At 45.6% G+C, this 22,877-nt stretch overlaps 2 protein-coding genes across 7 annotated transcripts in view; one reads left to right on the top strand and one right to left on the bottom strand.

Annotated features, from left to right (window-relative positions):
* The window catches only part of VPS13D (vacuolar protein sorting 13 homolog D), a 243,972-nt gene extending 226,221 nt beyond the window's left edge, over positions 1 to 17,751 (bottom strand). For 3 of the 6 annotated variants that reach the window (XM_027598258.2, XM_027598335.2, XM_027598387.2), the window contains exons 1-5: positions 14,184 to 14,280; positions 7,646 to 7,723; positions 4,835 to 5,025; positions 4,657 to 4,737; positions 1,199 to 1,315 (exon numbers count right to left, since the gene is read on the bottom strand). In XM_027598258.2, the coding sequence (XP_027454059.2) occupies positions 1,199 to 1,315; positions 4,657 to 4,737; positions 4,835 to 5,025; positions 7,646 to 7,723; positions 14,184 to 14,280 (564 nt within the window). Of the gene's footprint in view, positions 1 to 1,198; positions 1,316 to 4,656; positions 4,738 to 4,834; positions 5,026 to 7,645; positions 7,724 to 14,183; positions 14,358 to 17,599 lie in introns of those variants that run through there. The other 3 variants (XM_027598088.2, XM_027598452.2, XM_027598171.2) reach the window with 2 other exon arrangements.
* Positions 16,726 to 18,009, top strand: LOC113927037 (basic salivary proline-rich protein 3-like). The gene is made up of 2 exons (XM_027602587.2): positions 16,726 to 16,942; positions 17,273 to 18,009. The coding sequence occupies exons 1-2, from the start codon at positions 16,726 to 16,728 to the stop codon at positions 18,007 to 18,009; spliced, it is 954 nt and encodes a 317-aa protein (XP_027458388.2).
* The last annotated feature ends 4,868 nt before the right edge of the window (positions 18,010 to 22,877 follow it).

Genomic DNA, 22,877 nt, shown 5'->3' with positions numbered 1-22,877 from the left:
AGCAAGAAGTCATGAAACAGGATGTTTTATAAGCCCAGGCCAAAACTTACAGGACCCTGAAGCAAGGCAGTCACAGTGAAGATGACAGGAAGAGACACATTTGAGACATTTTGCAAGGAAAACTGGCAGGATGCTGTGAGCAGATGGATACTGAAGTTAAAGAATAAGAAGCAAAAGGTTGAGCACAGGCTTGGGGAGCTCAGCACACTGTCTAAGAACACATGCTCCGTAGCAAGGGGGGCAAACTTTCTGCCAAAGGCCAGAGAGTACTCATATGTACTCACAGTCTTCGTGCACCGTACAGTTTCCGTTGTAATGACTCAACTCTGCCCACTAGAGCACATAAGCAGCCTTGAATAATATGTAAATGATGGGTGTGGCTGTGATCCAGTCATTCTTTACAGACAAAAACAGGGAGTGGGGGGGCTTTGCTCTACGGTCCACAGTTTGCCAACCCCCACTCTGCAGCTGGTCCATGTGGGTTCGAGACCTGGCTCTGCCACTCCATCTCTGCACCTTAGTGTGCTTAGCTGAATGTAATATGAGGCTAACAGTGGTGGTGAAAAGTACTGAGAATTCAATGAGGTAAGTCATGTAAAGCACTAAGAATAGCGCCTGGCATATAAAAGGGCTCAAAAGATGTCAGTTTTGTTTGTTTTAACATTCAGTAACATGTTAGAGAATAAAGGGGAAAAGTTGGTTTCAGGGCCAGTGGAACGTAATGGGATAATTTCGCTTATAAGAAGCCTAAACCACCAGAGGTGTCCCATAGGCAGTTAAAGACCACGAACAAGAAGGTCAGAAGAGAGGTTCAAGACATAGAGACATCAACAAACATTCCCAGGGCATGGCTGATTCTATGAAACAGAACGAGCTTCCCCCAGGAGTACACATAGCATGAGAAGAAAAGCAAAGCTGAAACCCGTTCTGTGACTCAGTTTCTTCGTGCATAAAAAGAAAGCGATAACACCAACATTTAACATATGAGTGAAATAACGAAAGGTCAGAGAAAATTGGCCATTTCCCGACTTTGGCAAATTAATCTGTTGACACAGACAAGAAACATACATTCCCACTAAAGAACATGGTGAAAAAGAATGCGGCCTCCTGTATGGAACATGAAATGACCAAAGGCAGAGCCCCAAATTCCCGAGAACCAGTGCTTTCTTCCTAGGTTACAGGCACAGTTCATACTCACAGGCTCATTCACAGCATTCTGCACGGACACATTCTTAATACAGATGCCAAATGCAAAAGGATGGGATGGATTGGTAATACCATCTTCGAAGCGCAAATGGACATCTTGAATTTTTAACTGCAAAGAAGAGAACAAAAGAAAAAGCATTTAGACATGCGCTATAGGTAGAATACTATAGGCAGACGTCAAACTGCCCTTGAGCATTTAAATAAGTCAGAGCAGGCAGTTTATACAAATGCTTACAGCACACACATGTCCAATGCTACGAGAATTATAACCACAATCCTGAGAGCTATCATCACAAATGACATGAATGACATTTTTTGTGATTGGCGCTACCTCCAGAAAAGAGCTACAATACTTTCATTAAACCATTTCACAAGGCCCCTTTAAAAAACACTAAAAGAAATACTGCTGGATCTAGATAACTGGCCTGCCCTCTCTTACGATATCTTAATCTTGCCTCTGTGTCCCCACACCTAGACACAGGAACACCAGCAGGACACCTACACTCTGTACTTATTTATTTCCCCTGGCCCCTAGAGGTGGGCTACAGAAATGGCACTCTGCTTCAGTGAATTAAAAATTGTAACAGAAAGTGAAAAGACAACCCAAAGAATGGGAGGAAATATTTGCAAATCATGCATCTGATAAGAGACTAGAATCCAAAATATATAAGGAGCTCTTGCGGCACCCGGGTGGCTCAGTCGGTTAAGCATCTGCCTTTGGCTCAGGTCATGATCCCAGGGTCGTGGGACTGAGGCGCCACATCGGGCTTCCTGCTCAGTTGGGAGCCTGCTTCTCCCTCTCCCTCTGTCCCTCCCCGCTGCTTGTGCTCTCTCAAATAAATAAATAAATAAAATCTTTAAAAACAACAACAACAAAATATATAAGGAGTTCTTTCAACTCAACAATAAAAAACAAATAAATCAATTTTTTAAATGGAAAAGGGATCTGGATAGACATTTCTCCAAAAAAGACATGCAAGTGACCATAAGCATATAGAAAGATGTTCAACATTAGCCATTAAGAAAATGCAAATCAAAACCACAGCAAGGTAGCATCTCTTACCCACTAGTGTGGTTATTATCACAAGACAAACAATAATAACAAGTGTCGATGAGTATGTGGAGAAATGGAAATGTTCCTACATCACTGATGAAACTGTAAAACAGGGCGGCCTCTTTGAAAAATAGTTTGCCAGTTCCTCAAAAAATTAAACACATAGTTACCATATGACTCCAACAATTCCACTCCCAAGTATATACTCAGGAGAACTGAAAACATATATTCACACAAAACCATATACATGAATGTTTACACCAGCATTATTCGTAACAGGCAAAAAGTGGAAACAACCCAAATGTACATCAACTGATAAGCAGATAAACAAAATGTAGTATATCCCAAAAACCACAAAACCTCTCGGTATGAATACTCCATTCAAACTCCTGCACTGAGAGATGTGACCACATTTAACACGGCTTCTAGAAGCTTAAGCCTGCGTCCCTGGGACATTCCAGCCTCATTCTGAGTTCCTGTGTGGAAAAGCTCAGGGCTGTTTTTTCCAGCCAAAGCCTGACAATAGGTCCCTGACCTCCCTTTCTTAGAGCATTTACCAAAAAGGGCTTACAACTGTGAATCCTCTCTCTGTCCCTATGAGATGTGTATGTATCTTCTATAATCAAGGACTTGAAAGCCATTCCTTTGAAATGTAATCATCAGGAAGGACAGGGTCTGTCTCTCAGTCTGTCTCTGTGGGAGCAAAGAAGCCCAGCTAGCAGATATAGCTGGCCTTATCACATGGACACTGACCCTTTGTCATTTTTCACCTGAGCTCTCCCCAACGGGATCCCCTGCCTCACTCTCCCTTGGAAAGGACCTGTCACTTCTGTGTAATTTGGAACAGAGCTCTGCTCTTTCCACTTCTGTCAGCAGTTACTGAATAAAATCTGTTTTCACCGCTTTCACTAACATTCAACTTTATCTTTGACAATCCGTATCTTCGACCGAATACATTATTCAGCCATAAAAAGGAATCAAGTACTGGTACACACCACAACATGGATGAAGCTTGAAAGCATTATGCTAAGTGCAAGAAGCCAGACACAAGGGGCCTCATGGTGTACGATCACATAGATATGAAATGTCCAAAATAGGCAGTTTCCGTAAAGGAAGATTAGTGGTTGCATGGGGCTAGAGGGAGAGGAGAAATGGGGGTGGCTACTAAGTGGGTATGGAGTTTCTTTTGGGGGTAATGAAAGTGGTCTGGAATTAGGGAGTGGTAACCTAGGCACTCTGCAAACACACTAAAAAAACACTAGAGGGCGCCTGGGTGGCTCAGTTGGTTAAGCGACTGCCTTCGGCTCAGGTCAGGATCCTGGAGTCCCGGGATCGAGTCCCACATCGGGCTCTCTGCTCAGCAGGGAGTCTGCTTCTCCCTCTGACCCTCCTTCCTCTCGTGCTCTCTGTCTCTCATTCTCTCTCTCTCAAATAAATAAATAAAATCTTTAAAAATAAATAAATAAATAAATAAACACTAGAGTGTACCCATTAAAAGTGTAAACTTTATGGGATGTGAACTAAATCTCAATAAAGCTATTAGTAAAAATAATAATGATGAATTATTTAAAACCAATGACAGCTAAAAAAAGAAATATATACAGTTGCCTGAAACAGAATTCAAAGCACTCACCTCAAATGCACCAATCTCTTTGTCAACGTTATGACAGTTATAAAACCAACAACCTCAGACTGCATTTTGGGGGGAAGTAGTATACCTTGAAACCATTTAGCCTGTGTCACCTTGGCACTGCAAGAAAACCCCAGAGGTACTAAGTACAGGCTCACTCTTATGGCACTCATAAAAATTAGTGTGGACCCTGATCTAGTTTTTGAGGATGAAACAAAATTGTAATTAAAGCAGAAAACGTGGCCAACAGCCCTGACACTGTAACTCCTCAAACCGCCACCAGATCCATCAGTGAGATATTAAAACACCTCCGTGGGCTGTTCACAATTCACTATGTAATCAACTAGAAACCATGTATTCAACCTCTCTCGTGTTAACAGATGAAGAAACCGAGACAGAGAGGTGAAGTGAAATGCCCTGAAATGATCAGTCATGAAGGTTTAGGTGACCCAGCTTCTTAGGAGATACATCCTTTTAGCAAGTAAGAGTCCAACGTTCAAAAACAAAGCGAAATATGAGTGAAAGAAAACTCCTACTCACACAAGCTGAAGCAGGAAAAACCTGTGTCTGCCCAGAGCTGGAGACTTGCTTTTCAGGTTTTCCTTTGGTACTGCCTAGAAGAGGGCATACCTGAGCAGTCAGCCAAGGCTCTGTACACCCCGTTTCAGTTGAACCCACAAGAAACAAGGTACTAAGAAGCGCAACACAGTTAAGCCTGAGAAGTCCCTGTCATGTTCGTACTTTATAAAAAGTCAGGAGGACTTACTTCAATATTCTCCACAATTCTTGTAACTACAGAGGCGGTAACTGAGTACCAGTAGGATTCCCCCTTCTGCTGGCGTTCATTCTACAAAGGGAAGAGCCAGAATTAGCCAAATCCAGTGCTCTGCTCATTTCATCTGTCTCACCGCAGCTGGTCTGGTGGCCGAGGGGGTGTGCCTTGCCTTCCATCTGTCCTCCAGGGCTTGAAGCAGAGCCTTCTTACGCTCCCTCTCCAAGAGCTTCTCCTTCTCATCATTGAAATCCTCTAGCTTTTCAGGGGCTCCGATTAAGTGAAGGCTGGAGATGGAGATCACCCAAGGGTCCACGTGGGGGCGATAAAAGGGAATCTGAAGAGTTACCTTCCCAATCAGGCCTGGGGAAAGCAAAAGTCTTGTCAAGTGCTGATACACATTTTTACTTCAATTTTTCTGTATTCTTTCAGTTTTGTGTAAGAAGCATGAGAACTTTTGCCATTTAGTTTTTAATCTAAGAAAACAGGCAGCAGGTTCTCATACATGGGAAACAGAAAGTTAGTAGGCTGAGATCAGTAAGAACGAGGCACAATAAAGTAAAAGATGGCAAAAGCCCAGGGTGGAGGCGCCTGGCGGCTCAGTGTTAGGTTAAGCGTCTCTTTGACTCAGGTCATGATGCCGGGGTCCTGGGATCGAGCCCCATGTCAGGCCTCCTGCCCCGCTTGTGCTCTCTGTCATTATCTCTGTGGCTATCTCTCTTTCTCTCTCAAATAAAATCTTTAAAAAAGAAAAAGCCCAGTGTGACTTTGCCCTATCAAATGCAACAGCCCTCCTCTGCAAAGTGCCTCTTCCCCAACTGAACTACATCTTAAACTTCCTTGGGGTGTCTTTCTCCCCACAGCACCTGCACAAGCCCATGAGCACAAAATTCATTTCTTGTTCATTATTCATGGGCTGGTTGAGAAGCACTTCTTGGGAGTTACCGGACTTACTTACAGCATGTCCGGTCTTGAACATACCAGCTGAAACATGGGCCATAGTACTACTGTGGCACTCTATCAAGGAAGAATCCTGATTCTTCATGAGAACCCGGACTGACGAGAAACCTGCTAGAACCGTGATACTGATTTCCCAAGTCCTACCATTTCTAGCCGAGGCTCCCAGGACACAGGTCTTCTTTAAATTCAATTAATAAGAGGCAAGTCACCACTAAAGAATAATGCATAAGAATATCTAAACTGTCCTAAAAGATCTCTCAAAGATCCACATGGCCCAACTAATATGTTCCCTCTGAAAGAAAAACATGTTATCAATCGCTACCCTCTAAGATCTAGAATTCAAGTGGAATTGATCTGTTGAAGAGAATATTAACACCAAGGGATTGACTGTGTAATCCAGTAAAAATTAAGAAATGTGGCAACAAATATGGGCGCCTGGGATCCCAGAGTCCTGGGATCAAGTCCTGCATCGGGATCCCTGCTCAGCGGGAAGCCTTCTTCTCCCTCTCCCACTCCCCCTGCTTGTGTTCCCTCCCTTGCTGTGTCTCTCTCTGTCAAATAAATAAATAAAATCTTAAAAAAAAAAAAAAAAAGAAATGTGGCAACAAATAATCAATGTTTTAATTTGAATTTTATCTAGAAAAATTAAAGTAAGATTTTCTATTTAATAGTTTATATTATAACTGAAACCGAATACAAATTTTCACCACAAAGAGTTTAATAACAATTGGTGTGCAGTTGCAATTCTAACCTAAATTATTGGGGGAAGAGGCATGTTTGATAAATTAGGTGACAGCAAAATATAACCTCTGTTACATTTCATTTAATTTTTGCAGAACAAGTACAAATAGGGTCATTTTTCCAAAAATATTAGGAAACTTCATCAGTGTTCCCAAGAGCCTCTCCTAATCCTTTGATACTCAAATAATCATCTTTGGAAGTACCCTCAGTATCATCATTCCTGAGTTTCTTTCAGATTCTAATTTGTCAGTGTCTTTGCCTGGTATCCTGGCAGTTCACCCACCACTTGAACTGACTTCAAGAAAGCCTAAATCTTTTGCAAGATTTCTATCTTACTCCACCTAGCAACTGATTTGCATGGTACTTGCATTGTACTGTAATATAAGTACCCAAAAATAATGGAAAGACTGACATCAACAGGTATTATTGAATGATGTCGGGGTGTCTGAATAGGGACTAATTTTATACACGGTCATTTAACAAGGAATTGTAAGACTTTATTTTTAAGTAATCTTCACCCCCAACATGGCGCTCGAACTCACCACCCCGAGATCAAGAGTAGCAGGCTCCCCTGACCAAGCCAGCCGAGCACCCCAACAAAGAATATTTTTATTCCAGGACAGTTCTTGTTTCCTCACCAAATCTAGTAACTGCAGAACTCCTATCATAACTGCAAACCTCTACTGAGTGTGCTAGGCATTGTTGAGTAATTTTAATGCATTAACTCATGTATTCCTCTCCACAACCCTCTGATATAGGTACAATGATTATCACCTCCTCTTAAAGACTGAGAAGCACACACAGAGCAGTGAGGGAACTTCCCCAAGGCCACACCACCTTGGGGTGTGATGGCAGATATAGAATATATGCCCAAGCACACTGTTCCAGAGCCCACCTTTCATTCAATAAACTGTCTCTCAGTAATAGTTTTGTGTAAGAAGGTTCCCAAAAATAAGACCCCCCCGCCCCGTATCTAGAACAGAAGTTCTCACACTTCAGGAAACGTTAAGAATCACCTGTGGCACTTATGAAACATACAGGTTCAATGACACTCCCTTGGTTCTGATTCAATGGGTCTGGGAAACACCTGACCTCCCCACTGTTACCCCAAGGTCATCCTGACAGAAAAGGCCACACTCAAGGACTGATCTAAACTCCCTATTTCCTATCCTGCCTCTTCCTGCTCAAACAGAGCCAAATCCAAGGGCTCTGGGTTTTCCTGTCCCAAGCAGTGGAAGAAGCAGTGGAAGACTGCCTCCCTCTCCTGCAGAGTTCCACATACCAGCTTTGACTTCAAACGGTAATTCCAGTTCTTTCAAGGCATCTTTCTTTAAGGGCAAGTTTTCCAACTCAACAGCACCTGAAAAATAAAAACAACAGCATGAAATGTTCACCCAACACAGGCAGTAGGCACCTACTGTGTGCAAATCTTGGAAGGTTAAAGGGAAAGTTTTACAGCTCAGCCTGGCCAGGAAAAGCCAGGAGCAGCACCTCGACCAGCTGTGTACTCTGCCTACACTAGTTTCCTGACCATCCCACTCTGACGGCTGAAGCTCACCAGCAGGTGAAGGGTGTAGGCAGGAATCTTTTTCTATAATAAGCCTGATAGTACATATTTCAAGCTTTATGGTATCTGTTGTATATTGTCTCTGGTGTTTTTTTTGTTTGTTTTGTTTTGTTTTTTTTACAAGCCTTTAAAAATATAAAAGCCATTCTCAGTTTGGATTTGGTCCGCTAGCCAGTTTGCAGACCCCTAGTTTAGGCGAATATTCACTAGATGACCATTAATATCTGAGTCAGCTGGGAAGAAATGCAGGCTCCAGGGCCCCCTGCAAGACATCGCTGCGACTGAAACACAGAAATCTGCAATTTTTAACAAACTCCAGCAACCCACCCACCCCCCAACAAATGGATCTACTGCACGCAACACCTGAGAGCCCTTGAAGAGTTCAATAAAATTGGTCATCAAAAGGAATTCTACTCTCCCCTCTGGAGAGACCAGCTCCACACGTTCTGCTCCACATCTACACTTGCAGGCTTAATCACCCGTCCGAAAGCAAAGAACAAACCACTGCTGAAGGTCCTTTTCAGATCCAGCTTTTATAGGACTTAAACCTAGAGGTTCGACATGTCTCTGAATGGCCAAGGCTCTCTGCCTCGCTCTCACTCTCCCAGCTGTGGAAGTTATGCGTCCACACTGACATACCACTCCCCAACCTCTAGCAGGCATTGTGCTGGCCACTGGGAATATGAAAAGAGAAGGCAGGGTCCCCATCCTAGAGGGCAGAGGAGACAGCCATAATTCTACAAAACTGTTTACACAACTTAAGGCAATTTCTGAGAACAGGGGTACAGACAACCACCCAGGAACCACTGGTACAGGAACTCAGAAGAGAGGCAAGCCAGCCAAAGACAAACTAATACAAGAAACGATTACTTTTTTCCTTTAAATGACTGTTCAAGACTTGTGGGTAATTGGCTTCTAAAGTATTCGAATCTAGCAGCTTGGCAGATGCTGAGCAAATGCAACCAGCTTGTTTTAGACGTTTGCAGGAACATGTGTCCCCATGTGGGTCCTCCCACAGCTTAAGACTAACCAAAGGGAGATGTTAATAACCCCCAAGAGCCCAGAAACAACTCTATTTCCACATTCGGGGAGTAAATGATCATGGGGGGGGGGACATGAAACATGTTCCTCAACAGTTGAAACTGACTTAAAGGGGGAAAGCATATGGTTTCTTCTTTTGAAAAGCATCATTTGCAATTTGAATCATTTGCCCTATTTTTCAGTACCCAAATTTGTCACAAAGGCAGACAGCACTAGGTTTCCTTGGCTGCTGTGCACCTTGGGGAAGTGGACGGAACAGTAGGCAGCCCACACCAGGCAAAATTAATGCTGAAGTGCGGGGAGCGAAAGAGGTGCTCTAGGAAGGAGAAGAAGCTGGGGAAAGGGCAGCCTCCAGCATATCAGAAACAAGCAGCAGCGGCCGGTCAGTCTGTGGCTCCAGACAGAAGGCTCACTGATTCCCCACCCACTCAAATATGCACCCACACCTGGCCCTGCTGGGAAAGGTCCCTCAAGGGACCCAGAGTAGGTGAGGACTTTATAAATGATAACGCTCTTCGTTTCTTTCCAGGCAGATAACGTGCAGGCTTATTCCTGGACGTCTCCTCCCAAAATGCCTCAGCTTAGCCGAGCAAGAAGCAGAGTCCCTAGAACTGGGGTACATCTAGAGGCTGGTGGCTTTTCGGTCAGCACTGATGACTGCTGACCTCTCTTCCCGCGGCTCTGCATCACTTAGAAAGCCAGCCTGAGGTGCAGAGCTGATAGGAACAAAAAGGAGGGCGCCTGGGTGGCTCAGTCGTTAAGCGTCTGCCTTCGGCTCAGGTCATGATCCCAGGGTCCTGGGATCGAGTCCCACATCGGGCTCCCTGCTCAGCAGGAAGCCTGCTTCTCCCTCTCCCACTCCCCCTGCCTGTGTTCCTGCTCTCGCTGTCTCTCTCTGTCAAATAAATAAATAAAATCTTTAAAAAAAAAAAAAAAAGGAACAAAAAGGAGGGGGGCCCTAAGTGCTGGGCCACAAACACAGATAGGCCCGCAGCCCGAAGTTCAGGCCCTGACGTGACTCCGGCAGCTGCTATCTTCTGGCCCCAGACCATCCCGAACGTGCCCTGCGAGTTTTCTGCCCTCTGCCTGTACTCACAAGCTGCACTCCACCTGGAACATGGTGACCTGCCCTGCGCCACCTGCCAAACTCCTGCTTGGCTCCCTCCGTCATAGCCTCCCCAGAGTTCTCCCAACAGGGTGAATGACTCCCCTGCTTTGCACCCCCCCTCCGCACTATGCCTGCATCTCTAGTGGAACAATATATACTGCCTGGCATGACTAACAAGTTAAGAGGTGTCCGAGGGCAGGGACTACCGATGTGGAATAATAGGAAGAGCAATCATTTAGTGAGATCGTCCTAGTGCTGAGCACTTATCTCCATCATCTCATCTAAGCCTCTCAATAATATGAGGAAATACAATTATCTTCTCCACTCTGAGGTGAGGAAAATTAGGTGTAGAGGTAAGCAATCTTCTTAAAAATCACAGAGATAGGACACCCGGGTGCTCAGTCAGTTAAGCGTCTGCCTTCAGCTCGGGTCATGATCCCAGGGTCCTGGGATCGAGCCCCGTATCGGGCTCCCTGCTCAGCAGGGAGCCTGCTTCTCCCTCTCCCCTGCAGCTCCCTCTGCTGCTCCCCCTGCTTGTGCTCTCTCTCTCTCTCTCTCTCTGTCAAATAAAATAAACAAATAAATAATCTTCCAAAAAAAAAAGTCACTGAGCTGATAAGTGGTAGTCCTAGAGTTCGTTCCAGGTCTGTCTGATCTCAAATGGCAAGAGGAGGCTTAAGTAACTTGCTCACAGTCACAAACAGCTGTTAAGTGGTGAGACCAGGCTCAGACCCTACTCCTGAGCTCCTGGTATCTTCTACTGTCCCCCCTTTTTTGTTATCAGTCCATAACACAGAGCCGTACCCAAAGCAGGTGCTCAATGGTGCTTGCTGAGAGACTGAACAAATAAAATCATATACAAGTTCTCTCTCCTTCGACTACTTGTATGCTATTTTGCATTTTTATTACTTTTAGTATGTGTGCACCCTTGAAGTCCAACCCAAGCCAATCATATGCTGATGATCATGACAATAGGGGATGATGATTGACTGAGGGCCCACTATCTGCCCAGAACAGTTCTAAGCTCTCTGACCTACATTAATTCTAGTCCTCAGAACCTTAAGAGACAGTTAATATTCTCTCCAACTTGCAGAAAGGAAGAATTTGAGAATTCATGAAGAACTGGAATAATTTGCCCAAGTTACTGGTAAATGGAAGAAATGGGATTCAAAACCAGTCTGACTAGGGCACCTGGGTGGCTCAGTCAGTTAAGCCTCTGACTCTTGATTTCGGCTCAGGTCATGATCTCAGGGTCACGAGATCAAGCCCCAAGTTGGGCTCTGCACTGGTTGTTGAGCCTGCTTAAGATCCTCTCTCTCTCTGCACCACGACCACCACCACCACCACCACCACCACCACCACCCCAGCTTTCTCTCTCTCTTTCTCTAAAATGAAACAAACAAACAAAAAAACAATCTGGCTATAAAATTCATACTCTTGACCACTATCCCCATCTTCTTGGCATCTCCCAGAGCATCTCAGACACTAAATATCTGCAGACGGACCGAAATAACATTCTTATTCCTATACATGACCCTCTGCCTCCAAACACTGCTTTAACTACAACTGCAAGGCTCAATGCTCCAACACTTTCCTAGCCAAGCATTGTGGTGTGCTTTGAATCCATAAGGATGGGGCACCACCCTAACACTGGTTATGAAAGAAAAATTATTTTTCTTCAGGAAACAAACTGAGGGTTGCTGGAGTGGTGGGGGGTGGGAGGGATGGGGTGGCTGGGTGATAGACATTGGGGAGGGTATGTGCTATGGTGAGCGCTGTGAATTGTGCAAGACTGTTGAATCACAGATCTGTAGCTCTGAAACAAATAATGCAATATATGTTAAGAAAAAAAAAGAAGAAGAAGATAGCAGGAGGGGAAGAATGAAGGGGGGGAAATCGGAGGGGGAAACGAACCATGAGAGACGATGGACTCTGAAAAACAAACTGAGGGTTCTAGAGGGGAGGGGGGTGGGGGGATGGGTTAGCCTGGTGATGGGTATTAAAGAGGGCACGTTCTGTGTGGAGCACTGGGTGTTAAACGCAAACAATGAATCACGGAACACTGCATCAAAAACTAATGATGTAATGTATGGTGATTAACATAACAAAAAATTTAAAGGAAGAAAAGAAAAATTATTTTTCTATTCTGCAAAGAGAATATTTTTTAAACAGGAAGCACAGAAAAGCACTTTGAAGCATCAGAGAGATACACACAGTTGTCATTATGAGATATATTCTAAAACAGATTAGAAATCTGTTTAGTAATAGAGTCCATGATATATCGGATACCACAAATTTCTACTTATTCATTTCATTGGTAAACATCCTCTTACCATATCACTCTTGAAAGAGCTAGCTCTTTTATTAACAAGGTTATGGTCTGCAATTCCCTCTCTCGGCCCTGATACCTGCCCTGTGCAACCTGGTTAGCTGCACAGCATGTATGAGAACTGCAGTAAGTGACCAAAGAGGTAACCCTGATGCTACTCTCGTCCTTTGAACACATCCTCGTCCCTGACAGACTGGTGGCTTTCACCTTGCACTTAGCAGCTCCCTTCTAAGGACAGGAGGGAAAGGTCAGGACAGAAGTTAGAGATGAAGAAAAAACCTACTTCTGTTTCCAGCGAAAGGAGGAGAGTGGGAGGGGCGAGCGAAGAGCTCCCTACAGCCTATGGCTGCCACAATTCTTTTACTGGTTTAGATGGGTCAGAAAAACCTGAAAACAATATTTCTGGGAACAAGTAAGCCATGGGCACCCTATTCTCACAGACTCCACCACAATCTGTACCACTGCCATCTCCACTAACCTGTCCTGGTCTACTTGCCAAAACCCACACCCCCAGGAAGGTGAGCTTCCCATCGTATTTGAGATCTCCTTTCCATTTTCTGGGCTGCTACATGCTTACAGACCATCTCCTTTCCCTAGATTTGTTCAAGCATTCCATTTTGAGTTGAGCAAAGAGAACTTACATTAAAACAAGGAGAAGGAAAAAAGAAAACGGTTTTCCAATCCTCACACCAGTTCCCTGCACTGCATTAAATCACATATAGGCATTTACCAAGGATAGGCCTGTAAAGGCTAAAGTGTCTCAAGCTTTATTCTATCAAACACCCCACAGTAACATATTTTAAAGCTTCAACTTGGTGTTTATTATACACCAGCAGGACAGGAGCTTTAAATGTCATTCCATTTGATCCATTTGAGCCTTACAGCAACCCTGGAGAGGTATATTATCCGCTTTTTCTTTTTTTTTTTCCTTTAAGAGTTTATTTATTTATTTTAAGATTTTATTTATTTATTTTTAAAAGCTTCTTTTTTTTTTTAAGATTTTATTTTTTATTTATTTGACAGAGAGAGACACAGTGGAAGAGGGAACACAAGCAGGGGGAGTGGGAGAGGGAGAGGCAGGCTTCCCGCCGAGCAGGGAGCCCGACAGCGGGGTTCGATCCCAGGACCCTGGGATCATGACCTGAGCCAAAGGCAGACACTTAAGGACTGAGCCACCCAGGCACCCCTAAGATTTATTTATTTATTTGAGAGACAGCATGAGTAGGAGGAGAGGCAGAGGAAGAGGGAGAAGCAGACTCCCCACTGAGCAGGGAGCCCGATGTGGGGCTCAATCCCATGATCCTGGGATCATGACCTGAGCCGAAGGCACACGCTTAAGCGACTGAGGCACCCAGGTGCCCCTTACCCGCTTTTTCTAAAGAAACTAAGGCTCGGAATTTCAATGGCTTGTTCACATAGCTAATGAGTAACACAAGAGGATTTGAAACCAAAGTCAATGCCACTGTCATTAAATCATGGCCACCTCCATAAAGCTTCATAAAGCTAAAAAATCAACTGGGATAAAAAATCAACAGTCACCAGCAGTATAGTCTTTTTCTTTTTAATATTTAATAGTTCCCTAAAAATCTATAGCAATACAGCTACATACTTAAGTTACCCTGTAATAATAATCAGCGTCATGGGGGAGAACTTATTTCCTTTTACACATACTTAGTACAAAGCCATCTGGGCATTATGTTTTACTATTCCCAGTAAAACAAAATGAGTATTAAAAAAATTGAAGTGCTTTACCAAAAAGAGATACATGTACTCACCTTTCAGAAGCGCAACAGACAGCTGATCAGTGTTCAGGTTATTGACGTATTTTCCCAGATAGGTATTGAGAACCCAGGCTACAAGACCTTCCAACATGACTATATCCTCAAGATAAGGTGTTTAAAAAATCATGGATCATTCTTTACTTCTCTCTCTCATGGTCACAGAAGAATCTATGAAAGAAAAAGGAAAAAAAAAAAGGAAATCAACAGAAAACCAGATGCTTTTCTAAGCTGATTTCCTACTCTACCTTCCCTAAAGGTGGACAAATGCAAAGCAGATTTAAGAAAAGATGGGGTGACCAGCACTGTAAGATGCCTTGTTAGCAGAGTATCAAACTAACACATCTACGTTCTGACACAGCTACAAGGGACGGTCACTTAAAATATAACAAAACATACCTATAATTCCAAGTTGTCTATCCTTTCGATGTAACCGATCATTAAACTGCTTGCCTTTAGTAATTCACCTTGGCATCAGACTGTCCTGGTCAGGGGTTCTCATCCAAGTGTAACTGGGCAATGTCTAGACACATTTTTTATTATCATGACTGGGGGTTGCTACTGGTATCTTGTGAGTAGAGACCACGGAAACAGCTAAACATCCTACAATGCACAAGACAGCTCCTCCATGGCAAAAGAATCATCCAGCCCAGATTTCAACAGGGCTGAGGTTGAAAAACCCTGTCCTTAAAAAAAAAAAAAAAAGGAAGGGAAGGAAGGGGAGGGAGGGGAGGGAGGGGAGGGGAGGGGAGGGGAGGGGAGGGGAGGGGAGGGGAGGGGAGGGGAGGGGAGGGAGGGAGGGAGGGGGGAGGGAGGGAGGGAGGGAGGAAAGAAAGAAAGAAAGAAAGAAAGAAAGAAAGAAAGAAAGAAAGAAAGAAAGAAAGAAAGAAAGAAAGAAAGAGAAAGAAAGAAAGAAAGAAAGAAAGAAAGAAAGAAAGAAAGAAAGAAAGAAAGAAAGAAAGAAAGAAAGAAAGAAAGAAAGAAAGAAAAACCTTGCCCTAGATTAAGGCAAAATGTCCTAAGAGATTTCAGTGAACTTCATATTCTACAATGATCCTCTTTAAGCCTTCCCTAATTCAATTGTGCAAATTTGCCCACCAAGATCATTCATAAAATAGCATAAATGAAAGGGAGAAGGCAGGGGTTTATCACTCTTCTTAAATGTTCCAGAACTGCATTACAGGAACCCAGGCACCAGATGATGCTGATACAATGAACTATCTTAGTCAGTAACACAAATACAAGAGATCCTCTGGTTCCAGCTACAGTATTCACATTCAGTACTGCTTTACCATTACCTATAAGAAAACTGTGTTTATTAGCACTGCAAAAAATATACAGGTTACTTTTAGTATTGTAAAAAGTTAACGTGAGGGAACTTGAGACATCAAAGTTTAAATGTGTTCTGAAATTGCTCAGCTAGCTAGCAGATCCCAATTAGACCTGTGAGTTCCAAATCCTGCTCTGGGCCAAGCACATGAGACACCAGCCCACCATGCTGGACACTCCAGATTCGCTATGGCATGTGTCCCACTTGGAACCAGCCCTTTCAGGATCCTTTTCAGGCACTCTGCCCCACCCCCAGTGATTCCTCGTAGTGCCAGAAGATACACTTATCTCAAATGAAAGGCTACCACCCAACAAAGACCCAAAACACAAGGCCCTGTAAGAGTTAACTGAACCTCCAGGAAAGACCAACTTTTGTCAACAGTGTCTTGCACTTCCAGCAAGATTCATTTTTATTTGCTATCAGTGACAGTAAAAATAAACAAGCAAATAAATAGCATTTGATGAAATACTGATTTCTTTCCAAAGACTTTAAGCCATATTTTGTGTAAAACTAAGATTTTGCTAGAGATTACTGGATACATTTATTTAAAGGAGAGGTTACAAGAACAAATTCTTAAAACAAGAAATGTTTAACAGTCTGGTAAAAGAAACATTTCTATATTATAACTCCAAACAAGTAAATCTGTGAAAACAAAATGTGAACCTGACTTATTCTAGTATTACTATGTAGACTCCAAACACACTTAGGCAGGGAGCCAAAATCAGAGTCCTCTTTATTTCTGAAGTTAATGCCATTGACTTCACCCCTAAAATGCCAACAAACTCTCTCTGAAGTGCCAACTACAAATACTCTCCCAGGAGAGGGAAAACAACTGTCAGTTTGCACACAAGATCAGGCCCTACTCTACTTCCCCTGAAGGTGGAAGAATGCAAAATACAGATTAAGGAAAAGATGGGGTGAGAAGAACTGTAAATGCCCTGGTCAGTAAATTAAGACGCAAGCCAGAAAGAGTCTATTAGCTCAGCTAAGCATCTAATCCAGGCTTAAAGCCACTTCAAGGATTCCCTTAAGGAATCCGGTGTCAGGAAGGGCCGCCAGACTGGCTAGAATCCCAGAGTGTTTACACTCGGGTCCACCAGGGCTTCCAGGCATCCGCCTGGCACTAATTCGCACCTGACCTCCCCTAATCGGTGGGGTAGGTGACACTGGGGATCAGTGCGCAGCCCACGGGCGGGCAGACAGCCGGGCATGACCTTGAGCCAGGCCCCTCCCTCGCGGGGCGGCCAAAGCCGGGAGAAGGAAGGACCGGCAAAGGGACCAGGGCGCTGCTCCCCAAGCCGGCCGGGCCTGAGCGCGGTGGGAGCCGGGGAGAATAAGGAACCAGAGGGGGCGGGTGCCAGGCCTCGGGCCCCACAGGAATGGGACTGCCCTGAAGGCGAGGGTCCCACAGCTCTTCCTCCACCCGGTGGGCTCCAGGGAACGGAGACCCCCACCCACCTCCCAGATAAAGGCCGGAGGAAACGGCGCCTGGTGGCTGGGGTCCCGCACCTGAAAGCAGGGATTCAGCTCAGGTGTGACCCCGGGGAGCGGGGGTAAAGACCGGTTTGAGGCCTGAAGTCCCCCTCCCAGACCGTGACCCCAGAAGGCTGGTGGGTGGTTAAGACACTCTAGAGAACTGACCGGCGCGCCTATTCTTGGGCGTGAGATAGGGGGGCTCGCACACTGGGGTCCCTCACGAGACCGCGGCTCAGGCGGGAGACGCGGGTTGACACCGCCCCCAACCCCCCGGCACCAGGCTGCCGGGACCCCGAAAAGGGTGCCGGGTCCGGTGGGGACTCGGACTCCCAGGGCAGGGACGCCGGGGTGCCGAGAAGCCAGGCAGCTCCCAGCCTGTCAGTCCCCGGGGTGCCCGCGGGGGCTCGGATGCAGGCGGGTCCCCATGAAGGCGGCGGGCTCGGGGCCGTCGGGAGCGCGGACGCCCCAGAGCCCCCGGAGAAGCTCAGACAGCGGCAGGGCCGGACGCCGGGCTCCCCGGGCTCCCAGCGGCGCGCTCCCCTCAGGCAGGCCCGGGCCCCGGGTCCGAAGCGGAGCCGCGGCGACAGACAACGGGCCTACGGCCCACCTGCAGTCTCCGATCCCGTCCGCCGCCCGGCGCCGCCCCGCCTCGGCCGGTACCTGTCTGTGTCCCGGGCCGCCCGCCTAGCCCGGCACTGCGCGGCGCGGCGCTTCCTCTCCCGGCTCCTCAATGGCGCTGGCCAGCGGCGCTCCGGCCCGTCCCGACCCGACCAATCGAGCGGGCGACGCGGCGGAGCCTGGCCAGCCGAGCGCCGAGTCATCGAGGAGGCGCCCCCTGCCGCCGGCGGCCGCCCGCTCGCCCCCTACAGGGCTGGGAGGAGACTGAGTCCCAGCGGAGGGCAGGGCCATATAAATCCGTGTGGCTTCGACAGTGTTGGGACCCAGGATTCTTCCTCCATCTGGCTCACCCACAGTGGGTTCCCCGCTCAGTGGCCACAGGGGTCTGCTAAAACATAATTCAGACCAAGCCACTTCCTTGCTTAAAACGGCTTCCCCCTTATGCTTGAATTAAAATCCACCTCGTTCCAGAATCAACACCAAGATCCCACCGGATGTGGTCCATTCTTATTTCTGCCACTCTCTCTGGCTCACTGCCCCCAGCATCCCTCAGTTCCCACCTCAGGGGACCCTGTGCTTTTGCCATTCTCTCTACTTAGCTTCCTTTTCCCCCCTGAGATCCCTGCTGTCCAGTAGAACTATAATACAAGCCACACATACAAGACACATCGTAATTTTTAATTTACTACTTGGTACGTTTTTAAAGAAGAAAAACGTAAAAATAAATAATGTATTTCCTTTAATTCAATATGTCCAAAATATGATCATCTCAACCTGTAGCCAACAGAAAAAAAAAGAATCAATGAGGTATTTTAGGGTTTCTTTATAGTAAATTTTTGAAATTGAGTGTGTTTTTTACACTTACAGCACATCTCAATACAAACCAGCCACAGTTCAAGTGCTCCATAACCTTGCGTAGCTGGTGGCTACAGAGCAACTTTGTATAGTCCTACAGTCAATTCCTTCTGGTTTCAAATATTCCACCTCAGAGGGCATTTCCCTGCCATTTTATCTAAAGTTCCCTCCAACCATCACCCAGTTATATTTTCTTCACAGACCTTAATGCTACTTGAAATTACCTTATTTGTTTATACTTGCCTTGTCACCCTTCTCCGCCCTGAAAGTTCCCTGAAAGCAGTGATTTTATCTTTTTCACAAATGCCTCTCCAGCACCTAGACATTGCCTAGCACAGAAAAGACTCATTTATTTTTTTTTAAGATTTCTTATTTATTTATTTGAGAGAGAGAGAATGAGAGATAGCACGAGAGGGAAGAGGGTCAGAGGGAGAAGCAGACTCCCCGCTGAGCAGGGAGCCCGATGCGGGACTCGATCCCGGGACTCCAGGATCATGACCTGAGCCGAAGGCAGTCGCTTAACCAACTGAGCCACCCAGGCGCCCGAAAAGACTCATTTAAAGGTGCTATACATGAATGAAGGAATAAAGGAACAAATGAGCACGTCATCTCGCCCCAGAAGGACAGGGAGAAGACCTCAGGCTCATAAAAAGTCAAAAGATAATCAAGGAGGCATGATGGCAAGCTTGCAACAGTGTATTTACCATAATAATTATCAGCTCTCGTAATGCTAAGCTAATGAAGGTGACTGTGGGTGGAACATTCCTGGCAAGGCCTGAGTTCCTCTGAGGTGGGAACAACTTTTCAGAATCTCAATCCTGGGTCCACTCAGGGGCTGAGGTTTGGGTATAAAACCTCAGACTCCACAGATGGAAGGCAGAAGGGAAGGAGCCCATTAGAGCCGAAGGATCTCAGAGTCCAGATCTTCTAGCACAGAAACACTGGGCTATACCTGGGGAGTTTATTAAAAATGCAAATGCAAGGACACCATTCATTCAACTAGTATTACTGGAAGTCTTTGGGCCCTCACTTTGGAATCTGTGAAGGTACATTTACCAGACAGCAATCCTACTACATATTTACCCAAGAGAAATGAAATCACAGGTGCATGCAAAGACGTACAGGAATGTTCACAGCAGCTTTATTCATAGCAGTCAAAAACTATTTTGACTGTTAGGGAAATAATCAAGATGCCCATCAGTAGAATGGATAAACAGACTGTCATGTACCCATACAATAGAATATTACTCAGCAGTAAAAAGGAACAAACTATTAGTACAGGCACCATCTTGGAGGAACCTTGGAAGTATTAGCTTTGTGTAAAAAGCCAGACCACAAAAGACCACACACTGCAGTGATTCCATTTCTATGATGTTCCAGAAAAGACCAACCTAGAACAGAACAAGCAGATCAGTGGTTGCTAGGGACCAGGTCTGGAGGGAGGAGACCGCCTAAGAAGAGGCACAACGGGGGGCCTCTGGCTGGCTCAGTGTTAGAGCATGTGACTCTTGATCTCAGGGTTGTGAGTTCAAGCCCCATGTTGGGTGTAAAGATTACTTAAGAGGGCACCTGGGTGGCTCAGATGGTTAAGCATTTGCCTTCGGCTCAGGTCATGATCCCGGGGTCCTGGGATCAAGCCCCACATGGGGCTCTTGGCTCAGCGGGGAGTCTGCTTCTCCCTCTCCCTTTGCCTCTCCCCCTGGTCATGCTCTCTCTCTCTCTCTGTATCTCTCTGTCTCAAATGAATAAATAAAAAATCTTAAAAAAAAAAAAGATTACTTAAGAAAAAAATTTTTAAATAAAAAAAGGGGCATGAGGGAACTTTTTGGGGTGATGTCACTTCTATATCCTGACTGTTGTGGTGGTCACAAGGCTGTATACAGTTGTCACAATTCATTGAAGTGTGCGCTTAAAATTGCTAAATTGTGTTTTCTGTCAATTATTCCTCAGTAAAGGTGATAGTTTAAAAAAATCCCTGCCTTGCGGGGTGGGAGGGATGCGGTGGCTGGGTGATGGACATTGGGGAGGGTATGTGCTATGGTGAGCGCTGTGAATGGTCTAAGACTGATGAATCACAGACCTGTACCCCTGAAACAAATAATACATTATGTTAATAAAAAAAAAATTTGATAACTGAGGGAAAAAAAAATCCCTGCCTTCATGGGGCTTACATACCAGCAGGAAAGGAGAGGGTGGCAAAAAGCAAAATCAGCATAAAATATAGAGTGAAGCAGATGGTTATAGGCACCAAAGAGGAGAATAACACAGAGGAACAAGGTAGGAGGGAGGAGGGTACTGTCTTAGATTGGTGGCCAGGGGAGGTCTCAATAAGAAGACCCGCCGCCCTCCCAAATTATAATTCAGTGAGTCTGCAGGGGGACCCAGCCACCCGGGGGACGGGTTTGGAGATGCCGAGCTGGTTCCAAGCCCTCACTGTACAGAAGGGAAAACTGAGGACAAGAAAAGGGAAGGGACTTACTTAAGATCATGCAGAGAGACCAGAGGACAGTCCGGACTCCGCTGCAAGCCTGCAGCCCCCTCCAGTACAGCCCCCAGCCCTTCCTGCGCCAGCCCACTGCCCTGAGCTGTCTGTCTTCACCCATTAGAGCAAAATTTATTGCTGTTATGGAGGACCTAAGGGACAGAGAGGTCAAATGTTGGCCTGCCCAAGAGGAAGGATTGTGTTGGCCACAGGGAAAGTCCTCTGTTGGTCCCCACCCATGCTATGACCGCTGAAGCTACAGGCTACAGACACACCACAGGTAAGGGGCTGCACGAGATGGGGGATGTCCCTTAATCACCACCCACGAGAGACCCTTAGATCCACGTTGGCCCACAAGGGGCAAGTTTTCTGGGACAGGCCAGATTTGAGGGGCCTGCTTGGCACTCCCTCCAATAGACCGTTCCTCACCTGGCCTAGTGTGTATCAGGCTCCAGAATCCTCTAGACCAGAGAGGACTGGATGCTACAGAAATGTTTCTTTTGGCCCACACAATGCAGAATTACAATATTTAAAAAGCTGGAGATTGGGCACCTGGGTGGCTCAGTTGGTGAAGCGACTGCCTTCGGCTCAGGTCATGATCCTGGAGCCCCGGGATCGAGTCCCACATCGGGCTCCCTGCTCGGCGGGGAGTCTGCTTCTCCCTCTGACCCTCTTCCCTCTCGTGCTTTCTATCTCTCTCTCTCTCTCTCTCTCTCTCTCTCTCTCTCTCTCTCTCTCAAATAAATGAATAAATAAATAAATATAAATAAATAAATAAAAAGCTGGAGATTAAGGCGCCTGGGTGGCTCAGTCAGTTGGGAGTCTGACTCTTGATTTCGGCTCAGGTCATGATCTAGGAGTTGTAAGATCCAGCCCCACATCAGGCTCCACGTCAACAGGGAGTCTTCTCGAGAGATTCTCTCTCTCTCTCCCTTTCCCTCTGCCTCTCTCCCCTGCTTGTGCTCTCTCCAAAATGAATAAATGAAATCTTTTGAAAAGCTGGAGATTATACATGAAAATCTGTATTTGGAGCTTTTCTAGAAAAATTAGAAGATTTGGTGACAGTGGAACCCCCATACTTCGTATGCCTACATTCATTCGTTCGTTCACCATTTACTGAGCACCTACTATGTGCCTGGCACTATTCCATGCACTTGGGGCTACATCACTGAGCAAAATAGCAAAACTCTGCCTTACTGGAGCTCATGTTCTCACAAAAGGAGCAGACAGTAAGCAATAAATTGCCAGAGACATAAATTATACAACATTGGAGCAGGTGATAAGGACCTTAAGAGTCCCATGGGCGAGGTAGGGATCTCAGGGGTCGGGGGCATTGCAATTTTTTTTGAGAGAGACAGCACATAAGGAGGCGAGGGGGAGGGACAGAGGGAGAGGTAGAGAGAGAATCCTAAGCAGGCTCCATGCCCAGCGCAGAGCCCGACTTGGGGCTCAATCTCACAATTCCAAGATCACAACTTGAGCCGAAATCCAGAGTCAGACGCTCAACCCACTGAACCACCCAGGCACCCCTGGTGGGGGGGGGGGGGGCTATTCTAATTATAAACTAATTTCATCGAACCTTGAAGGCATTTAACTGTCTGATAGAACTACAATGCATTTCACATCCATAATTCCAAATGTCCTAGTATCCACATTAGAGTGAAAAGAAATAGGTAAAATGAATGTTAATAATTTATTTAGCCAACATCTCCAAAATATTATGTCAATACACAATCAATATAAAAATTACTAATGAGATATTATATATATATATATATATATTTTGTACTAAGTCTTCAAAATTCAGTATTCTGCATTGAGATGTAGTTCACACATCTCAGTTTGGACTAGCTACACTCAAGTCTCAATAGCCACACATGCCTAGTGGCTACTGTATTTGACAGCCTGGGTCCAGAGTCTCTTGTGAAAA

Source organism: Zalophus californianus, chromosome 4 (assembly GCF_009762305.2).
Source record: "Zalophus californianus isolate mZalCal1 chromosome 4, mZalCal1.pri.v2, whole genome shotgun sequence".
Lineage (NCBI taxonomy): Eukaryota > Metazoa > Chordata > Mammalia > Carnivora > Otariidae > Zalophus > Zalophus californianus.
Note: the sequence above shows the minus strand (reverse complement) of the source record. Positions and strands in the feature narration are given on the sequence as shown.